This window comes from Chlamydotis macqueenii, chromosome 23, assembly GCF_036417535.1.
Source record: "Chlamydotis macqueenii isolate bChlMac1 chromosome 23, bChlMac1.mat, whole genome shotgun sequence".
Classification (NCBI taxonomy): Eukaryota; Metazoa; Chordata; class Aves; order Otidiformes; family Otididae; genus Chlamydotis; species Chlamydotis macqueenii.
The window spans coordinates 6,969,445-6,988,548 of record NC_141578.1 but is presented as its reverse complement, the minus strand read 5'-3'; the positions used below and the strand labels follow the sequence as shown (position 1 = coordinate 6,988,548).

The 19,104-nt window shown below is 48.6% G+C and overlaps 2 protein-coding genes across 4 annotated transcripts in view; one reads left to right on the top strand and one right to left on the bottom strand.

Annotated features, from left to right (window-relative positions):
- Window positions 1-2,218: 2,218 nt before the first annotated feature.
- PHTF1 (putative homeodomain transcription factor 1) lies at window positions 2,219-14,399 on the top strand. 2 transcript variants are annotated; one of them, XM_086765914.1, is made up of 17 exons: window positions 2,219-2,339; window positions 2,404-2,460; window positions 2,551-2,620; window positions 3,093-3,251; window positions 3,484-3,643; window positions 5,374-5,533; window positions 6,589-6,762; window positions 6,843-6,920; window positions 7,721-7,930; window positions 8,337-8,465; window positions 8,891-9,163; window positions 9,839-9,970; window positions 10,175-10,261; window positions 11,235-11,390; window positions 11,784-11,879; window positions 12,539-12,664; window positions 13,061-14,399. In XM_086765914.1, exons 1-17 carry the CDS (start codon window positions 2,295-2,297, stop codon window positions 13,079-13,081), a joined length of 2,133 nt encoding a protein of 710 aa, XP_086622040.1. In that variant the 5' UTR covers window positions 2,219-2,294; the 3' UTR covers window positions 13,082-14,399. The 2 variants fall into 2 exon arrangements, with proteins under 2 accessions (XP_086622040.1, XP_086622039.1); XM_086765913.1 differs by lacking the exon at window positions 13,061-14,399 and having other exon boundaries at window positions 12,539-13,053.
- Window positions 14,400-14,614: 215 nt separating this feature from the next.
- The window catches only part of MAGI3 (membrane associated guanylate kinase, WW and PDZ domain containing 3), a 71,051-nt gene continuing 66,561 nt past the window's right edge, over window positions 14,615-19,104 (bottom strand). Inside the window, exons 21-22 of one of the 2 annotated variants that reach the window (XM_086765912.1) lie at window positions 18,136-18,225; window positions 17,542-17,674 (exon numbers count right to left, since the gene is read on the bottom strand). In XM_086765912.1, coding sequence (XP_086622038.1) covers window positions 18,176-18,225 — 50 coding nt within the window. In that variant the 3' untranslated portion in view covers window positions 17,542-17,674; window positions 18,136-18,175. Of the gene's footprint in view, window positions 17,675-18,135; window positions 18,226-19,104 lie in introns of both variants that reach the window. The other variant, XM_086765911.1, reaches the window with a different exon arrangement.

The window sequence follows — 19,104 nt, the reverse complement described above, 5'->3', positions numbered from 1 at the left end:
AACTTTAAAGGCAGAATGAACAGGTTAAGATCCCCCATACACCAACTTGTCTGTTTTGTAGTGAAAGTTGAAGTAGAATGAAGAGGGAATCCATTTGGAAGTCCTCTGTAAACTCTAATAGCGTGTTTTCAAATGGATAAAGGAAGAACAGAGTGGCTCATGTTGCTTTCAAAACTGTAGCTTTAGTGAAACCTGTGACTACAGCTTGAAATACCAGGAGAATGCTCTGGCTTATCTCTTTGGGTGGAGGGACGTGACCATATCATGCTCTCTTTATGTCCCATTCAATTACTGACTCACTCTCTAATGTCAGATTTAGATACAGAAATGTATCTCCAAATGACTGGAGGTTTGCTGTTCTAGCATGCTTGGAAGACTGAGGAAGAGAGGAGCAAGCTTTATAAAAATCTGTTACCGAAATGCATTACCAGCTTTGGTACCCTTTAAGCAAAATGACATACTGCTTTCAAACTCCACCTCAGCTCCAGGAGCCGAGTACGAGAGGGACTGCTGTGAAGCTGATCGCTGTTCTGTCTAGCCATTGTTTCAATTGCACTGAAAACAACAGAGCAGAATTAGAACGACGCCTTCATGTGAAAGATGCAAATGTTTTCCAGAACAAGACATGTAGAATATATTTTGTAGAATACATTTTTTTACAAGCTATAGCTGTTTAGCAATGAAGTAACAAATTCAAGCTACTTAGTGTTTGCTGATCAAAACAAGTCTCTGGGTAGGTCCACGTGAATATCTCTGAATGTCTTTCATGTTAAATAGCTGGCTGTTAGAAGATTTCGTAAAACAGCCTCCATCATGAGGTAATCAAACTCTGGCAGATTTCATGGGTTGTTCTCCTGGTTCTCAGTAGTGCCCAGACAGATACCGAACAGCTCATAAACACGAGTGCACTGGTCAGTTCCTGTAAATCCTCCGTTCTCCGATTGTGAGGATCTGCCCTGTGAGATGTGTGTCAGTTGATAACAGAACACTCCGGCTTTGTACTGGGGACAAGCGCTCATTGACCAAGCGCTCTGTCTGTGAAGAGTGATCAGCTTCAAGATAGGAACTGGGCTTAGGCTTCTGTTTAAACCAAGCGCTGTTGATTAAAAATGTCACTTGGGGTAAAGGTGAGTAGCTCGGTTGTGCTGGAAGTGGATTTGCAACATGCAATTCAGAGATGAAATACCAGCTAGCTTCGGTTTCCTCTCTCCCGTAGACATGCTACCAGTCATTTTGTGCAGATGCTTGGCACCTTCTCTTCCAGGAAGGTGGGGCACTCGAAGTGTTCTTGGGGTTTCTGACCCATGTTTTTAACAGGTGTAGATCTTGCCATGCGGAAGAAGGGCTCTCTGCTGTGCTCTCAGTTTAGTTCCCCTGGTCAAGGATAATTGTCAGAGCTTTTCCCACAGGCCTGAGCTCAGGTCCTTAATCTGGCGTGGCCTGCTGTTCAGGTCTGACTCAGCTGAGTGGCAAACTCTGAAATGGTAGTTCCCGAGGAGTGCGAATCTCGGCAGCTCTGTACCCGCTTCAGGGGCGCGAGGAGGGGTGTGCCTGTTCTGACCCCCAGAAAAGCGACCTCTCTCCCCCGCAAGCTGGTCCTGTGTGTTGCTGTGCTGTCCGGGGAGGAATCCCAGCGGCGTGTGGCAGCCCCGGGGGAGACGGTGTGGGGGCTGAGGAGGGGTCTGGGGGCGCTCCGGTGTTTAGAGGGACTGGGACGCTTCTGGTTCCTTTGTACAACATGTAAAGAGATTTCTGTATTGCTGTTTTCGTGATTTAATTTGATTTTGATTGGCAGCTACGATTTTTTTTTTCTGTGGTTTTAATTTATCTAAGGTCCCTGCCTGCAGAGGACGTGTACAATTGCCTGGAAGACTGTTTGCTTTGCGCGGCCTTAGTCTATTTATTGGCGTTCGCAGGCGGGGGCAGGCGGCGGGGAGGCGCCGGCGGCCGCGGGCGCACCTGGCCGGGGCGCTGCCGTCGGCGGACTGTGCACGCGTGTCAAACTGTTAAGCTATTTCTTTGTAAAATAGTCCAACGGAATGCATAGAATTTTTTCCTGTAAAGTATTTTTTTAATAAACAAAGTCTGATTTTGTCCTTTACATGCCTGGCTGCTTCTTCCTGCTCCGGAGCCGCGGCGGGGCGGGGCCGCGCTCGGCGCTCTCCTGGTGCTGCCTGGGCGGGGCGGGGGCAGGCGGAGGCAGTCGAGCACCGGGCTCGCGGCGGTCTCCAGGGTAACAGCGGCCGGGGCCGGGGCCGGTACCGGGGCCGCTGGCCGGCGCCCCGCGGCGCCCCATGGCCTCTCGCGACAGGGATGCCATTTCCTGGTACCAGAAGAAGGTGAGTGCGGCGCGGGGCGGGCGGGCGCGGGCGCGGCCGTGCCCTCAGCCTCCTCTCCTTCCAGATCGGGGCCTACGACCAGCAGATATGGGAGAAGTCCGTCGAGCAGACCGAGATGAAGGTAACGGCGGCGGCGGGGCGCTCCCGCCGCCCTCGCAGCTCGGGCTCGGCTCCCCTGGCAGCTGACGGGCCTTTGTTCTCGGCTTCGTAGGCCTTCAAGACCAAGCCGAAGAAGAAGGGTCACATTCAGCCTGATCTGATCGACGTGGATTTAATCCGAGGTGAGCGGTCCCTGAGCGGTGCGGCTGTCGCGTGTCGCCGCTGTGCGGGAAGGGCGAGCTGCTCTGGCAGGTATTTCTGTTCTTGGGCTGCTGAGTGGCTGCCCGGGGCCTGAGCCACTGGGCCGGTGGTGGGCGCGCGGCGCTGCCGGAGCCCCAGCCCGCCGGGGCAGCTTGCCCGCGTGTGCCGGTGCGGTGCAAACGGGACACCGAACGCAGAGGCAGGAGGAACTCGGGGTGGCTCTGCTTTGGGTAGGCAGGGAAGGGTCAGCTGCCGGTGTGCGGAGATACCATGAGGGGCTGCTGTGGAGCGCTGTTGGAGCTGTGTAGATTGGGGAGCGCCTGAAGGTGGGCTGCTGCCCCTTCTGACCTGCAGCCTTCCGGCAGGGTTTGGTCGCAGCCAGGTGAAGCCATCAGTAAGGAAATTTTGGTAATTCACAATTAATGACTTGTTTGTTTTTCCTTTAATTCTAAGGCTCTACCTTTGCCAAAGCCAAGCCTGAAATTCCCTGGACATCGCTAACTCGGAAAGGAATTGTGAGAGTTGTATTTTTTCCATTGTTCAGCCAGTGGTGGATACAGGTTACTTCCCAGCGTATTTTTATGTGGCTCCTGGTGCTCTACGTTATGCAAGGTACGGGGTGTAGCAGTCTGTGCCCCAGTCTTTTTTCTGCAAGGAATGTGACGTAATTTTGCGGTCCATAGGCTAAAGCGTAAGGGTATTAGCTGAAACCTACTAGTGAGATTTCAAGATGTGTGGCACTAGTGTTTGCAGAAATTGTAAAATGGAGTGACAAGTAAATAGTTAAGACAGAACTGGGCCATGCTCTTGATTTTTGCATTTGATACCATTTTCTCCTTTTCAGTCATAGCAGTTGTGTTGTATTTCATGATGCCTGTTGTGAACGCCAGTGAAGTCATGGGACCCTTGTGCCTTATGTTGCTGATGGGAACTGTTCACTGCCAAATCGTGTCCACGCAGATCACCAGACCTGCAGGAAACAACGGCCTCAGCAGGCGGAGGAGGTGAGCAGCGTAACGGGTTCATCTGTTGGCCTCAAAGCATGTGATGGATTGCTTGTGGTAGAAGTTAATAGGTAAATATCTTCTCTATTTTTATGTAAATATGTTATTTAACTATAAATGTGAAAATGAGTTTTTTCTGTCTTGCTCATAATCTTCTCGTAACCAAGGCAAACGCTGCAGACTTGCCAGGCTATGATAGGCCTGGTTTAGAGGTCAGCTGGGCCTTTTTCTAGTGTAGCTTTTAATACAATTTAGTTTTGTGGCCAGAGGAGGGCATTCTGCGCACAAAGGCATCTCCAAGGCTTGCACGCCAGTCTGGCGTCCTGCTTTGGCGTTCGCTGCAGGGGAGGTGCCGGTGTGCGTTGGGAACAGGCAAACGGGCACAGAGGCGGCTGTGGTGGATTCACGGCTGGCAGTTTGTGTGCATGGGAGATGTTTGTGAGCCAGCTGCGTGACTGTCAGGTGTCTGGAAACGCTGGTGAAATATATTTGAACACCGGATGAGAGATGTGGATAGAGTTTTGCCTCCGTTAGATTTCTACAGTAAAGATTTCGTCCAGGTTTTGTCTACTGCATCATTTACTAGTGCTGTACTGATGTTCTGTGGGTAAATGTGTAACTCCGGTTGATCCAAATAAAACTTATTTATTTGGAAATAAGCATTCTGTCTGCATGACTTAAGAAAAATAGCATCTAAAAGGCTGTTTGGATCTTATTCAGATCTTTTAAGAAAGTAGCTTGCTATGCAAATTTAATTCTCCTCTTTTTAAAAATCAGGAAGTTACGCAAATCTATGGGTGTCGATGGGAACAGTTGGTCTTCTGACAAAAACAATAAAGAAGAGCAGTCTGAATCTGCATCCATTCTTAACAATTTATTTAGTATGCTTTTCCGAAGGAGGTAGGTGATCTTCACTGGGTTTGGTTATTTGTAACGGCACTGTGGACAATTTGTTATCTGGAAAATGAAGACAGAATGCGCACTGTCGCTGGCAGCCCCAAAGACTGCTGATCAGTTTCTTTTGAACTAAAAGCTCTCTTGGCATCAGGAGGCTGATTCCTCATGAATTTTTAGTGTGTCCTCATTAGAGATCATACCATACCTCACACGATAGCTGAAGCTGAGTGTTAGATGGGTTGCAGAAAGTGGCAGAGCTTGTTTTTCGTTATCAGATAAGTGACCTTTCTGGAACGCCTATACTCAAATTGTATTACCGTTTTACCTGATTTCCAGAAGCAATTGTGCATTTGCATTCTAGTTTAAGTTGCTTGGATAGTCATCCCACTGTAGCACCTTACTTTTTCTAAAAATAACTTAAGGAAAAGCAGGACAGATTGTTTGGGATAATATTTCATTGTCTTCTGCTATTTTCTCGGGTGAGTTTCTCGATGAGTTTTCAATTGACAGGTCCTTTATTTTGGTGAGGACTTCTTGTCTTCTGAATTGCCCTTATGTATATATATTTTTTTTTGTAAAATAATAAGAAAAAAATTCCCTTTTGGTTTAGAAATTTTAAGATACTGTTAGAGTTACAAAAGAACCACCCGGTGAGAGTGAAGCAGATGTAAGTCTCTTCAGCAGAATCAGGACACACAGAGCCTGTCAGCAGGAGACAATGACGTATTCCCTTGGCTGTATGGGTTAATTGCCTGGCACGTGAAAGAGACCGTGATGTTTTCCTCAGAGTTTTTCTCTGACATAGAAGCATTTAATTGTATTTTCTCTCACAGGATTAGAAGAGTAAAGTTGGTAGCTGAGAAAGGGACCGAGACAGAAAATGGTGTGAATGCTGTGAATAATGGCATTAAGCACAGACATGCCAGATCTGAATACAGGCTGCTGCACTTCAAAGAGAAAAATAAACTTTCTGATGGGGAAAAGAGCCACCAGGTACTGGCAGGAAAGATCCGTTCCAAGTTGCGGATTTCAGCGTGTTCTGTGTGCGCGGCAGTTTGCTGATGCTTGGCTGGATGGTTTGATCTGATACAAGATACTCCGTTCTACTGATCTTCACTTGCACGTAGGAGACCTAAACACTATTTCTGCTTCTCGACTGAGCAGCTGACGTGGTGCTGGTACTTCACTGTCAGCGTCTTTTTGTCTGTTACGATAGACAAGCACGTCAAACAGACAAACCTGGAAAAAGTCTGTTCTACCACAGTGCTTGTTCAGGTGTAGAGACTTCTGATCACAAGATGTTCGGTTAAGGAAGACTGCTGATAATGATTAAAAATAGATTAGCAGTTTTCAAAAGCAGTGCTGTAAAATAATTTGCCTTGCGAACAATTCCCCATAGTATCCTCGCAGACAGGAGGCAGGAGGGTAAAGACTGAAACATCCCTTGGGGAGAGGGCAGGACAGTTAGAGCATCGTGACCTCTGTTGGGTCTCTGAAACATCAAGCTTTGTGGAGCTACTTCTGAGGCTGCTCTGGGTCGGTAAGGTGTTAACTCCCACACGGAGAACCTAGGTTAGGTGCGGACACGAAGTGCTGTGCCATCCCAACTCCTCTGTTCCTAGGCGTTTGGGGAGGAGCAGAGCCAGGTGTAGGGGGATGCCTCTCATGATCTTGGATCTGCTGGCCACCAGCTTGTAGACACATCTGTTCTCCTGGGCTTAAGGTTGCTGGTAAGCCATAGCCAGGAGCTGCTGGTGCCACTTCCTCTCCCTGCCCTTGCCCCAGGTCCAGCTCCACCCCTCCCAAGATTCCCTCTCGTGACCTCTGTGGCCGGGCGAGGGTGGGGGTAGGGAGGTAGCGTTTGTGAGGTCTCTGTGATGCTGAGTTTTTGCACGTTCTGTGCAGATTTCTGCTGGCTTTTGCAGGTAGTCAGAGGTTACTGCCTGTACCAGTGCAGTAGCAGCACTGGCTTTGCACCTTTGGCTTGGTGCCATTGAGGTTGGTCCTTTCTCGGTGCCGTAGGCTTATTTTGAGTGCCGTGTTTCCAGGATGACTGCACCAACAGAGGCGGCGTTTCTGATGAGCTTTCCAGTGAGGAGGATGCTGAGGCAATGGCACAAAGGATCTTGTTACGCCAGAATGTAGAAGGGGCTTCCAGTGACAACAGCTACGAAGAGAAGAAGAGGAGGCCTCTCATTTCTCTGAACCAGGCCGTCTCACAGGTACTCCTGTTGAATTGATGCCGGTTTCCCCACAATTCTTTCCTGTGGATAATGAGCTGCTTTTCCTTTGGTTTTGGCAGGTCAAGCAAGCCCTTAAAGGTGCCAGAGACTCTGATAGTGTCGTGGAATCCGAACTAGAGTCTGCGTTATACGGTCAGGTATGGTCCCGAATTCAGGAGACAGAGCGTTGCTGAGCCTGCCGGTGCAGGGACACCCTCCCGGGCAGACCGTTACCAAGGGACAGTACTTCACATCCTCAGGTGTAAGGTGTGGCCTCCCTCCCTGCTTGCTTGCACCTTTGTAAACTTTGTTCGCAATTGTGAGTAGGCTACTTTGTTTAACAAAAACAAACCAACCAAACAAACAATCCCTCTGTTGGCGGGGAAGTATGGTCCAAGCTGCCTCTAATAGCTTGTGCTGAGTTGCTCCAATTGCTCTTGTGTTTTGGGAGGCAGCACTGTAGCTTTTATGGCAATAAATTTTGATTTAAAAATGAAGACATAAATCTGTTCTGTGATATATACACATTCACTTCATTACTTTGTTTATCCTCCCCCCCGCCACTCCCCCCATCTGAAAATAAAATAGAAATACAAATAAAATATACCAATATCAAATTATAAAGAGAAAATTCTATAAATAAAGTATAAATGAAATCTTAAAATAGACTGTGCAAAAGCCAGAAAACTTCTACATTAGAATGAATAAGTCAATTTTTGTTTTGTAAAGTTGGGAACAGAGGTGAGGAACTAACACTATCTGTGTGACTTCCCATGTAGAAATGCTGGTTGCAAAATCGATCACGGAGTGCAATGGTCTTGAACAGTTTGCGCTGGGGGAGGGCCTGGAGTTCTCAGTGCCCTGGGAAGCTGATTTAGCCGATTGCTGGGGGGAGCAGGAGGTGGTTTTGCAGGCTGGCTGTGCGGCTGTGCTGTGTAAATGTCACTCGTCTTCCAAGGATGCGAGGTCCTGTGTCAGCATGGAGTCCCGGAGCTGCAGCGTGACCCGGAGAGACTCAGAAAGTACTCGCCACGACTCTGAGACAGAAGACATGCTTTGGGATGATCTGCTTCACGGGCCGGAGTGTCGCTCGTCCTGCACCAGCGACAGCGAGGAGATCACTGTGAGAGGTACCAGGCGGGATCTGAAGGAAGATGTTTTCCAGCAGGTTTGTTGATTTTTATCCAGTAGCTGAGAATACTATCACAGGTTTCTGTCCCCCCCTCGTTTTCTTTCCCCATGTCAGGTCCCTCTCTTTTCCCTGTGTCCGCCCAAATAAGACGAAGGACACATCTGAATGCTGTTGGTATAAAGTGTAACGTGAGCGACCTGGTGCTGCATGAGCCCATTCTGTCCACCGAGCCAACCACACAGAGTCTGGAATTATCTAAACAGTGTCAGTGATCAGTGCCCTCCTCCCCCCGGGGGCCACTGCTAATCCCAAAACAAAGTATTTCACCCAAAGACAGATTTGGAATCCCCTTCTCAAGCTAAATATTTTCTAGGAAAAAGTGTTATTTAATAGCAGGACAGAGACAGATTCTATGCCTTGTGTGTTCTTTTCTCTTTTACAGAACCATTTGTTTTGGCTGCAGAATACAAGTCCAGCGTCTGCGAAAGTGAGCGCACTGATCTGGGAAGGGAACGACTGTAAGAAGGTGGACATGTCTGTGCTGGAGATCAGTGGGATTATCATGAGCAGGGTAAGGGGGCTGTAAGGCACTGCACCCTCCCTCCCGCTTTAAAAACCCACCACCACAAAACCGGAGCGCAGCTGGACGTGCGGATATAAGTGCTGTGTAAAACCGGCCCCTCCTTAACTGCGAATTCAGCTGTCCCAAATGTCCTTACCTAAAAACCGCGTGTACCAAAATGGGCGAGGCCCTGCTGGAGGCTGGTGAGGGCAGATTGTTGCCGGCTGTGTCTCTGCGGTGTGCTGCAGCTGGTGGGTTTATTACCGAGCAATGCCTGTTGGTTTTGGACTGAAATGGCTGGAGCTATTTTAGGCTGTGTGCTTTGAAGGGAAGGGGAACTGAATGCTGGATTGGATGAATGCTGCCACAACAGCGTGCCTTTGCCTTGCTGCAGAACCCCAGGTAATCACCCTGTCTTTGCTCCTGCTTGCCAGGTTAATGCCTACCAGCAAGGAGTGGGTTACCAAATGCTGGGAAACATCATCACCATTGGATTAGCGTTCTTGCCATTCCTCTACAGACTCTTCCGCACAGATAACCTGGAGCAGCTGTGCTCCTTTTCTCTAAAGGAGGTTTTGCACATCTTTTGTGGAGCACCTGCCAGCACCCCTGTCATTGTTTTGTCTGTGATCAACTTCCTTGAAAGACTTTGCTTAACCTGGATGTTTTTCTTCATGATGTGTGTTGCTGAGAGAACATACAAACAGGTAGGTTTACATGTACTGTGGCTTTCATGACCCCTGTGGCAAGGGTTCTGCCAAAGCTGTGCTGCCTGTCGCTGGAGACACTGCAAGACAAGCATGTCTCAGCAAGCTGAAGTGTCAAAGCTGCCCAAGCTCGGGTGCGGGAGCCTGGTGAGACTCCCTCAGTCACAAACTGAGACCTGCAGTAGCCTTCCTGCCTCCTGCGCTCCCCCTCGTACGCTGCCCCCAAGGGAAAAATAACCTTTCAACACCTTGAAATGACGCTCTGCATGGATGTGAACGCTTCAGTGCGGAGCTGGCTGGGAAGAAGGAAGCAGCCTGCTTAGCTGGCCCGCTCGGAGCTGGAGCGTTCGGTAGCCAGCCGTGTCACAGCGGGCTTCCTCACGACGGTGGGCAGTAGCTCTGTCAGAGTGGCTGTCAGTGTTGCGTGGTAGGCAGGCTGGTGTCAGCTGCGGTTTCAGCAAGCGCCTCGTGGCTAATCTTGCACGCAACAGCTGTTCCACCTCTGCCTTACGCGAGATGACTGCTGTTCCCTGCCTGACAGGTCCTACACCAGGGTCCGTCGGGCTTCCCCAGTGCGCCAGTTACCAGTAAGCAATCCCAAGAAGTTGGTTTTTTTTTTTTTTGTTTTAGACTGATTTATGTTTGTGTGTGTATGTGTTTGTTTTTAATTTGCAGAGGTTTTTGTTTGCCAAGCTTTTCAGTCACATCACATCTGCTCGGAAAGCCAGGAAATACGAAATCCCTCACTTCAGGCTGAAGAAGGTGGAGAACATTAAGATCTGGTTATCCCTTCGTTCCTACCTAAAGGTGAGTGCTGAGCCGAGATGTTTGGTTATTGCAGAGGCTGTAACCGAGGCTCGGGGTGCACGGGCTGGTCCTCATTGCTGCCTGGCACGTTGGGCAGCACTGCTTGAAGCGTTTCACAGTGACAGCCGTTCTTGGGGAGCCCCGAGTTCACAGCTCTGCACCCAAACCTTAGACCCCACTCACTGTCTGTCTGTGTTTCTGCAGCGGCGAGGCCCCCAGCGCTCTGTGGATGTTGTTGTATCATCAGTCTTTTTACTGGCTCTTTCAATTGCTTTTATATGCTGTGCCCAGGTGAGATTTTAACTTTTTTTTTTTTTTTTTCTCTCTTAAAGAAGTGAGGGGAAAAAACCTGAAACTACTGGAGGCTTTTCTTTTGCCAGCCTACACAGTGCTTGAACTGCAGCTGGTGATCTCCAAAGTGATATGGAGGGGTTTGCATTTTTAAAAGCTTTGAAATGTTTAGTTGGTAGTAGATGTTCATTCTCTGTGTTTGTAGGGGAAATTCTGGGGTTTTATGATCATTAGGAAAAATTCAGGATATAGGCTTTTGTGCACAAAGGAGCCCAAGCACCTCAGGTGTTCACAGATTTTATTTGAGAGGACTGACTGCAGCACCCGTTTACCCCCGGGGCAATAGCTGCTGCGTACACCTTGTAACCCTTCACCAGAGCCGCTGTTCTAGCGAGCAGTGTTCTTGCTGGAGCTGTTCTCTTGGTTTCTTTGTTTTTGCCAAGAGATTCATTGCAGTGTTTAGGGAAGTTTGTGACTCCACGAAGTTGCGGTTGTGGTAGCAGTAAGATCGATGATGGAGCTACTGGCTCCCTGCTGTGATTGCTTTTCTAAGGCACGGGTTTCTGGGGGAAGTACCGACAACCCCAGTCCTGCTGTCGCAGACCCGATGACTGCATACTGGGAAGGGCAGAATCAGCTTAGCGTGGCTGGGGTGGTCTGAGGCGGCCCGTGGAATAAGCACCCATGAAAGGAAAGGGATTTTGTTACCTGTTCATTGGAAGGAGGGAGGAAAGAGAAAGAACAAGCATCCTTTTCTAAGCAGAAAGAAAAATCAAATTCCAACTAAAGCCAGGTTAGGAACAAGACCTTTTACTTTAACCTGCTTCCATGGCTGAATTACAGTTCAAGGGAAACCGGTCAGCAGTGCAGAGCACGGCTAGCTGCTCAGAAGAGGAGGAAGGGCAATCTTTCGCTCTTCTCCCATGAACAGGCATGTTACACTGGCTTTTTTGTTTTTTTTTCCCCAATACAGGTTCTTAAGGGTCACAAGACATTTCTGAATGCAGCTTACAACTGGGAGTTCCTAATCTGGGAGGCAGCACTACTTCTCTTTTTACTGCGCCTGGCATCTCTGGGCTCTGAAACCAACAAGAAATACAGTAATATTTCAATCTTGCTCACTGAGCAGGTACCTTCATTTAGCTTACTTTCGCTTTGGCTTGCTTTGTGGCTTGTTTGGATATAATTATTCAATTTCAAACCAGTGTAAAAATACTGGAATCAAATTTTAAAACTTAGAAATCAACACTTATGCTGGCCAGAAGGCAGTAAAAACCTGGACAGCTGGGGAGGGACAAGCTGTTCAGCATCTGGACAGACTCACATTCTAAAATTCTAGACTGGTTTTGTCTTTGGGTTAACACGTTTGCCACATCAGTCGGAAAAAGCAAGCTCTTACCAGTGCTCAGCTCCTCTGTGGATGCACCACTCTAAACTGCAGACAGGGGGCTGTGATCTCCCCGGGGGGAATGGGCGGGGGCTGGCGCTGGCTGTCCCCACGGCTCTGTGATGTCTGCCACAGATAAACTTGTACCTGAAGATGGAGAAGAAGCCGAACAAGAAGGAACAGCTGTCTCTCGTGAACAACGTTCTGAAGCTATCCACAAAGCTACTGAAGGTAAGCCGCTCTCCCTGAAAGCAGGCAGCTGCTAAATGTCGCGGCAGCGGGGACTGACAGCAGCGTGTGGCTCTGCTCTTCCTGTCTCTGGGGGCTCTGGCTGAGGTGTCAGCTCACAAAGGGCGTGCCGTGCTTCTGCAGCTGTGCAGTCAGCAATGCAGGACCTGTGGGGTTACTTAGTGCTGCAAACGTTTGATTGGTAGCAGCTTACTGTGATTTCTGTCAGTGAGAGGAGAGGCTGGTGCGAGCACAGCACGTCACCCCACTGCCTGAATCGTGTTCCTTCAGCAGCGCTGAAGGGCGGCGGTAGCAGAGCAGGTAGGTGGAGAAGAAAGAGCACAGTTGAGCGCCACATAAATCGGTCCAGAGAAACTCTACAGCCTGCTGTGTCGAGCTCTTGTTTTGCAGCCAGTGTTGCTACAACAGAGACTTCCCCGCTTCAGCGTGGCTGGGAGAAAACATCTTCGCACTGAGGCCTGAAATACGGAGTGGGAATTTCTGTACATACATTTAAGGGTGCAGAGGCAGGGCAGTTAGCAAAGCCTGCCAGAGCCAGCATTAAGCTAAAAGTCAGATTAATTGCTTCTGGTATGGACTAATGCTAATGGACTTACTTTTTTTTTTTTTTTTTTTTTCTCCTCTCTCTCCTTTCACTGCAGGAGTTGGATACTCCGTTTAGGCTGTACGGCCTGACCATGAACCCATTGATCTACAACATAACGCGTGTTGTAATCCTCTCTGCTGTCTCCGGTGTTGTAAGCGATCTTCTCGGATTCAATATCAGAGTGAGTATGACTCCTGTGGAGGCCAGCAGGAACCATCGCGTAGGGCTCGCTTTTGTACCGTTGTCACATCCCCCACCCACGCAGAGAGGCCGTGGGTGTGCAACAGGCTCCCTTCCCTGGCCGTTCGGAGCCCACACCATGCTGGGCAAGCCTCCGTCTCCCCGAGCCCGGCCGGGGCCAGGGACAACTTAACCTTCAGCCCCCTTGAGGGCTTCAGTGTCCCCTTAAAGCTGCAGAATCCTGGGTTCCTTCCCTTTGGACAGAAGACGCAGGCCTCCTGCGGCTCACGCTTAAACTGGAGCTGAGCCGGGCACTGAATGCAGGGCAGGCGGAGAGCCCGAGCTACCTGTGGGCGAGAAGCATCCAGCCCCGGGCTCACTCAGCGTCTCTTTGCAGTTATGGAAGATTAAACCGTGACCGGGCCCCGCGTCAGCACCCAGCGCGACAGACAGACCAGGGAGGATAACCAGCAGCCTGGGCAAAGGGCAGAGGTGCCCTCAAACTCCAGAAAGCTGGAACTGTGATTTTTTTTAACAGACTCTCAGTGTACGTATCAGAAGTTCTCCCTCTGCTTTACTGTTGTACAACATACAGAATAAACCGGTCTACTTAGCAAAGCCATCCCATGCCATGGACACACAGTAAAACAGAGTTAACGGGGCCAAATACCAATAGCTGGCACTGAAAACCAGGACCTGTGCGCACAGGGCATCAGCCGCTGAAGGCCACGGGAGAGCTGCTCCTGGAGGGACACGGGTGATTGCTACAGGAGCCCCGTTTCTGCGACATCGCAATCCCGTGCGTGGGACAAGGGACCAGTCAGCCCTCCTGCTCCAGGCAGCAGCATCCTTTCTCAGAGCGCTCTGGAGCAACCCTGGAGATTTTCACTCTGGGCATCCTTCTCAGCGCTCTGCTCACACTGACCGTGCTGAGATGCGTTTATCTGACCGTGCTGAAGAGTATTTATTTCTAACTGGCTCAGCGTGCTTGAGGCTTTGCCTCTGTCCTGACCCACTGCAGGGTGCAGTGACATTGGGGCCGCGCAAGATGAACTCCACTCCACGTTGACAGTTGAGCGATGTAACAGCATCACTCTGGCTGCCTGACGCTGGGTCTTCTGCAAATGATCATCTTCTGAAAACAGGAGTTACAAGAGAACAACCTACACTACAGCCTGCAAGCAAAGTATTTAGTGACTACAGAGTATTTTGCCATGTTTGTTCCCTGTAACACCTCGGTTACGCTTGGCCCGGGCTCTGCGCCACGGGCGTCCTGGCGTGGCCTGGCCGGGCAGCCGGCTCTGCTCCGTGGCGTGAGCAGCTGTTGCAGCTCCGCACTGCGAGGGTGCCTTGCGCTGCAGCACCCGAGGAGGAAATCTTGTGAGAATCAGATCGGTGGCAGAGATGTGGCCAAGACTTCCTCCCCCAGGAGCAGATAAATGTTTAGAAAGGGCACGGGAGAGAACCAAAATGGTCCCCAGGCAGCTGGCAAACTTCCCTTTTCCTTAACTGGCTCTACTGTCTTCTATTTATTGTAATGAAAACAGCAAAAACTGAGGAACTTTTCAGAGCTTCATTCTTTCACACAAGGGTAAGATGGCATAAGAATTGTTGGTAGTAAACTGTTTACAGCTATTTTCTGTACAAGGAAAGTTGTAAGATGTAAAAGATGATGACAATTTTATATACCAAAATGTACAAATAAACCTACAGTACAAGTATTTAATCATTGACAACTGCTTCTACAGGACTCGGTGATGTTTATACCTTGGCTGAACACTTGTTATTTGAACAGGGAGTCAAGGAAACTTCCAACAATAAATGGCATTTGTTTTCCAGAGGAGTATTGTTTGTGGGGACAGCCTGGGTCGTGGACGTAGCTTGTTAAAGGATCACACCACTGAAAGTCAGCAATGAATCTACTTCATACAGCGCAGAACCAACAGGCCAGGAACTGGAGTTTCTCTTTAATATCTCTATAAAAAATAATGCGTGATTTACAGGTCTCTCTCTAGTCCGAACCCCAGACGTGTGTAAAAAGGTGCTGTACAGTATATAAACATTTACACCCAGTCCATCCATATGTTGCTCAGCATTCCAAGGCCACATCGCTAAGTCATCCCTTACAGTAAGTACGGACACGAGGTCTGTGGAAGGACACGAAATCAGATCACGTTAACACAGAGAAATAGGGGGGTAGCTGACGACAGGGAGCTCATTTCAGTGGTGCCAATTCATCTCTGTAACACAGCTGAATTTGTACTGTACTCAGAGGTCAGGACAAGCGCATACAGCTCGACATGAACCAGAACCTCGTTAAGAATACACCGTCAGTACCCACCCAGGCTACTCCAAAGCATTAGCTACGTTCACAGTCGTACTCCGCAACACGGAGCGTTGGTACAGATTGTGTCAACGGGTCATCCGAGGCCGAGCAGCAGAGCACGGTTCAGAGCTGCGGTGAAGCCTATTCAGGTGCCAGTTTTGTTTCAAAAGCTGTTTGAGTAGTTATCCCTCCTGCTACAGAGCTCAGAACTGAGTCACTGTGCTTCACTAAGCTTTAGAAACATCAAATGTTTCAAAATGAGATAGTCACTCACTCACTTTCAAAGAGCAAATCCTACTCGTTTAAACTGCCACACGCGTAAGCAAAGCTTGACCTCGTACACTTCTCTCTGCTGCAGCCTGGACCAGTGGGCTCCTCGCACCACTTCTCCGCAGTCGTTAAAAACCTAACATGTCAGGAAATGGCCACTAAAACTACAAAGAAAACAAAACCTTCAATTTCCGCAGTCTGCTGTTCTTACCGCTGCAGGACTGATGTGGCAGCAGATTCTGGTGGTAACACTCCTCTTCTAAAAATGCGTATTACAGCTCAAACAGGGATTGCCTCACGTGCCCTGTGCATCCTCCTATTTAGCGCTCATTCACAGTAAATTATGGGAGACTTCTAGCAGGCAAGAACTGTGTTTAAGAAGCTACTACGGCAGTTGGTTCTGTCCTAAAGGTCAGTTGTTCTCTCTACAGAGGGGAAAAAACATCCAGTTCCTAATTAGCATTAAATAATTAAAGATGGGAGCTCCGTATACAGCATCGCAATGAGGCTGACGATAGACGTGCAGCCATTGCTGCTGTTCAGAGTGCCAAGGGTGACAGTGCCACAAGCGAAACCAGAGGAACCCTGTTCTTCAGCAAACACCGGATTCTCTCTTTTCAGACAGATGTTTGCAAACAGCTGTTAGAGGCGTCCTTATGAATCGAGAAAACAAAGCAATTTTGCTGGGTTCATAAAAAGCAAAATTACAAAACATTGATTATGTCAAATATAGTTTTTATCTACAGGATTTTGTATCGGGTATAAAAGTTTAAGAAAACCCACCAACTGAACAGCACGTGTGGCTCATTTGCTGCCCTAGTACTGACAACCAACTCACCCATCTCCGTACCAAACCAGTGAGAGCACGTGGATTTCCTCAGGCAAACACACAACGTGCTCCTGAGGAAATGCCCACTCCAAACAAAACCTCGCCCCTCTGCGACTGGAGCACGTATGAGCAGGACAGAGCGACTGATACAGCAGGTAACTTGGCACAAGAACAAGAAGTGAGTCATGACCACATTGGCAATACAGACATTAAATAATTTGTTCAGGAACTCACAACACTATCTGAGAAAGCCGTAGCAGTGCAACGTTGAGAGCAGCAGAATACGCCTTCGAAAGGACAGGGGACAGCAGCTTACGGAGTTTCATTTAAGCAATCCAAACAGTCCTTCATGCAGCTTGGATAATTTAAGAACAAATCGATACTTTCCACCCTCTAACCAGTTTCTGAAAAAAATGACGACTTTGTGAAAAGAAACAATGCGTTTAAATGACCATTATTAGAAACTCGGTTAAAAAAGAGCGTCAGTCAAACCCGTTTTTCAGCCACTCCTGCTGTTTGGGTGACTTTACATGCGCTGGGTACCCTCCAAGGTCCAGGAGTTATTGGTGTTTTCTTGACTGGAGAACTATGCTCAGATTTGGAAATTCCATCATCTTTGGTTTTACTGGGCAGCTCCATGTGTGTCTCTCCGTGTTGTCTGTTCAGCGTAACAGTCTCCTGTGTTTCTGGCCGCCTTTGTTTCTCCATGGAAAGCAGTGGAATATTGGAAAGACTGGAAGTTTTGAATTTGATGGAACTTGGCCCTCCAGGGTCCAACTTCTTCATTTTTTCTTCTTCAGATATGTTCCTCTTAGAGTCACCGAACGGAAGATCATTCTCATCAAATGTTGCTTGTTGCCGCTCTGGAGACCACCCTTCTGTCTTTGCAGAAGTTTTCTGCTTTGTGTCTCTCCTGGTGACTCCTGTTTTACCATTTCCACCTTTCAATTGCTCAGCAGTCATTTTATCACCAACAGTTTGTCTGTCCTGATATTCCTGTAACGTCCCTACCGTTTCTACATTTCCTTGCTTACCGAGATGCTTTTGGGGACCGGCAGACCGTCCTCGATTTCCACTGGAACACTCTTTTTTGTTACTGTTGTTCATCCCTGTTTCTGTGGGTTTACTCTCACTCTTTCGGGAACTGTCAGGTTTACGTGAGAGACTGCCGTAGTTTTTTTCAGGATCCCCTTTCCTGGGGCTGTGGAATCCTGTGTGAGGGTGCCCCTCAGCAGCCACTATCTTTTCTGGACTTGCAGATCTGTCTCTTCCGGTCCCTACTTCCAAACTACCTTTTGTGATTCCAAGCCCAGGGCTGGAGGGACATTCCCATCTGTTCTTTGCTCTCTGGGAAGAAGACTGAGGCTTCATCTCAAACTGGTTTTCAGTTAAAGTGCTTATCTTATCAGGCACAGTATTCTTTGCTTGTTCCAGTTTCTCAGACAGCTGAACTCTCGTTAGAGCTTCTCCTGGTACTGGAAAATAACACACTTCAGATGGGGAAGCAGAATGTGAAGATGAAGGTAATGGTGACTGTTCTTCATGTATTACATTTGACGAAGATGGATTGTAACTATCCCAATCACCTGGAAGGGAACAGCGAGAGGTTTGACTAAATGACTACCAAAAAACCAACTAAACATTTCAGAAGCCTGCATACTAGTGAGGTTCTGGATGTTACATGAAATCTTCAATTTAAAAAAGATGCTGTAGTGGCATACTATCAACCTCGCATTCCGTCAGTTTTCTATATGGCATTGCTCTACAACCTACAGCCACCATAAGGATGTGATCTGGGAAAAACCTCCGCTTAGAACGCTGGCACGATCTCTGTGGGACTGACACGGGCTGGTATCAGCACACCTTAGAGCCTACACAGCAAATCGCAAAACAGAAAGTCCCTGACCTACATTGTTTAACGTAAGAAAACCAAATGAACTGAAATCGTTACGCTAAAAGAAAACTGAAAACAGTGAAGAGTTGAGGTTATTCATAGCTCTGCACTTCAATAACAGGAGGAGATGAAACACAAGACATGCAGATTTACCAAGTCTTTAAGGAAAAACCAAGAAAAGCACTGAAAGCCCTTAATGTTGCTCAGGTTTCACGTAGGGACACAGACTGGAAGGAGCCAAACCTGAAGGAGGAAGAGAAAAAGCCCAGAACTACATACCAAAATCACAGAGTACAGCAAGCAAGATTTCAATCAGAAATGTACGATTAACAGCAAGAGCAGAGGCACCAAACCCCTCCCCGCTCCACAGCTGCTGATCTGTCCCAGCGCCTTGGCCCCGTCCCAGGCCTTGCTTGCGACAGAGCGCCTGGCCAGACGGCGTCCAGGGGCTCCCTCAGACTTTTCTGTGTTTCCACCTCTGACTCAGGAGATTTCTGTGAACAGGAGGGCCAGGAGTGATCCCAGAGAACTACTGCGCTGCTCTCGTGGAGCGGGACAGCACCGCTTGTCACTGCTGGAACCGCACCCCGCTGAGGCAGCTGTTCGTGAGCAGAGCGCTGGAGGTGCCCTCGCACTCCCCCCTCTCTTGTAAACGCCGATTGTAAAGAGAACCTCAACAGAAGCTCACCAGAACACAAGGAGGACTATATTTAACTTTCACCCTTAATGAGAAGGTAATTCAGTGTGAGAGACAAGCCCGGCCAGCTAGACGTCCAGCACGACGGCGCAGAACAGGCCTCGCGGCTCACAGATGGCCGTTTCCGTGCCATGCGCTAATTCGCTGGGCAGGCTGGAACAGGAGGATGTTGAGAGCCATCTTCTAGCTCTCTGGGGGAAATAAATGGAGAAGTTCTGAGCAGATTTTATCCCTTGAGTGGATGCCAGTTGCTGCTTGTAAATGACTGAACGTGACAAACTATTTGGTAGTTCAAAGTCTGTGTTTTAAAATGACTGAAAAGCTCTTCAGCAGAGAAAGTGACCTTACAATTTAAGAAGTTTGCCATCAGAACCCTGGCATCAGCATCAAGGGTCAGAAGATTAAAACACACTCATAGAGGCGTT

What these genes read in the sequence shown, in the direction of transcription:
- PHTF1 (XM_086765913.1), top strand. Translation starts at nt 2,295, where the DNA reads ATGGCCTCTCGCGACAGGGATGCCATTTCCTGGTACCAGAAGAAG. An exon ending in GGTGCTCTACGTTATGCAAG is followed by an intron (nt 3,252 to 3,483) that starts GTACGGGGTGTA and finishes TCTCCTTTTCAG; the next exon opens with TCATAGCAGTTGTGTTGTAT. An exon ending in GGCCTCAGCAGGCGGAGGAG is followed by an intron (nt 3,644 to 5,373) that starts GTGAGCAGCGTA and finishes TTTCTCTCACAG; the next exon opens with GATTAGAAGAGTAAAGTTGG.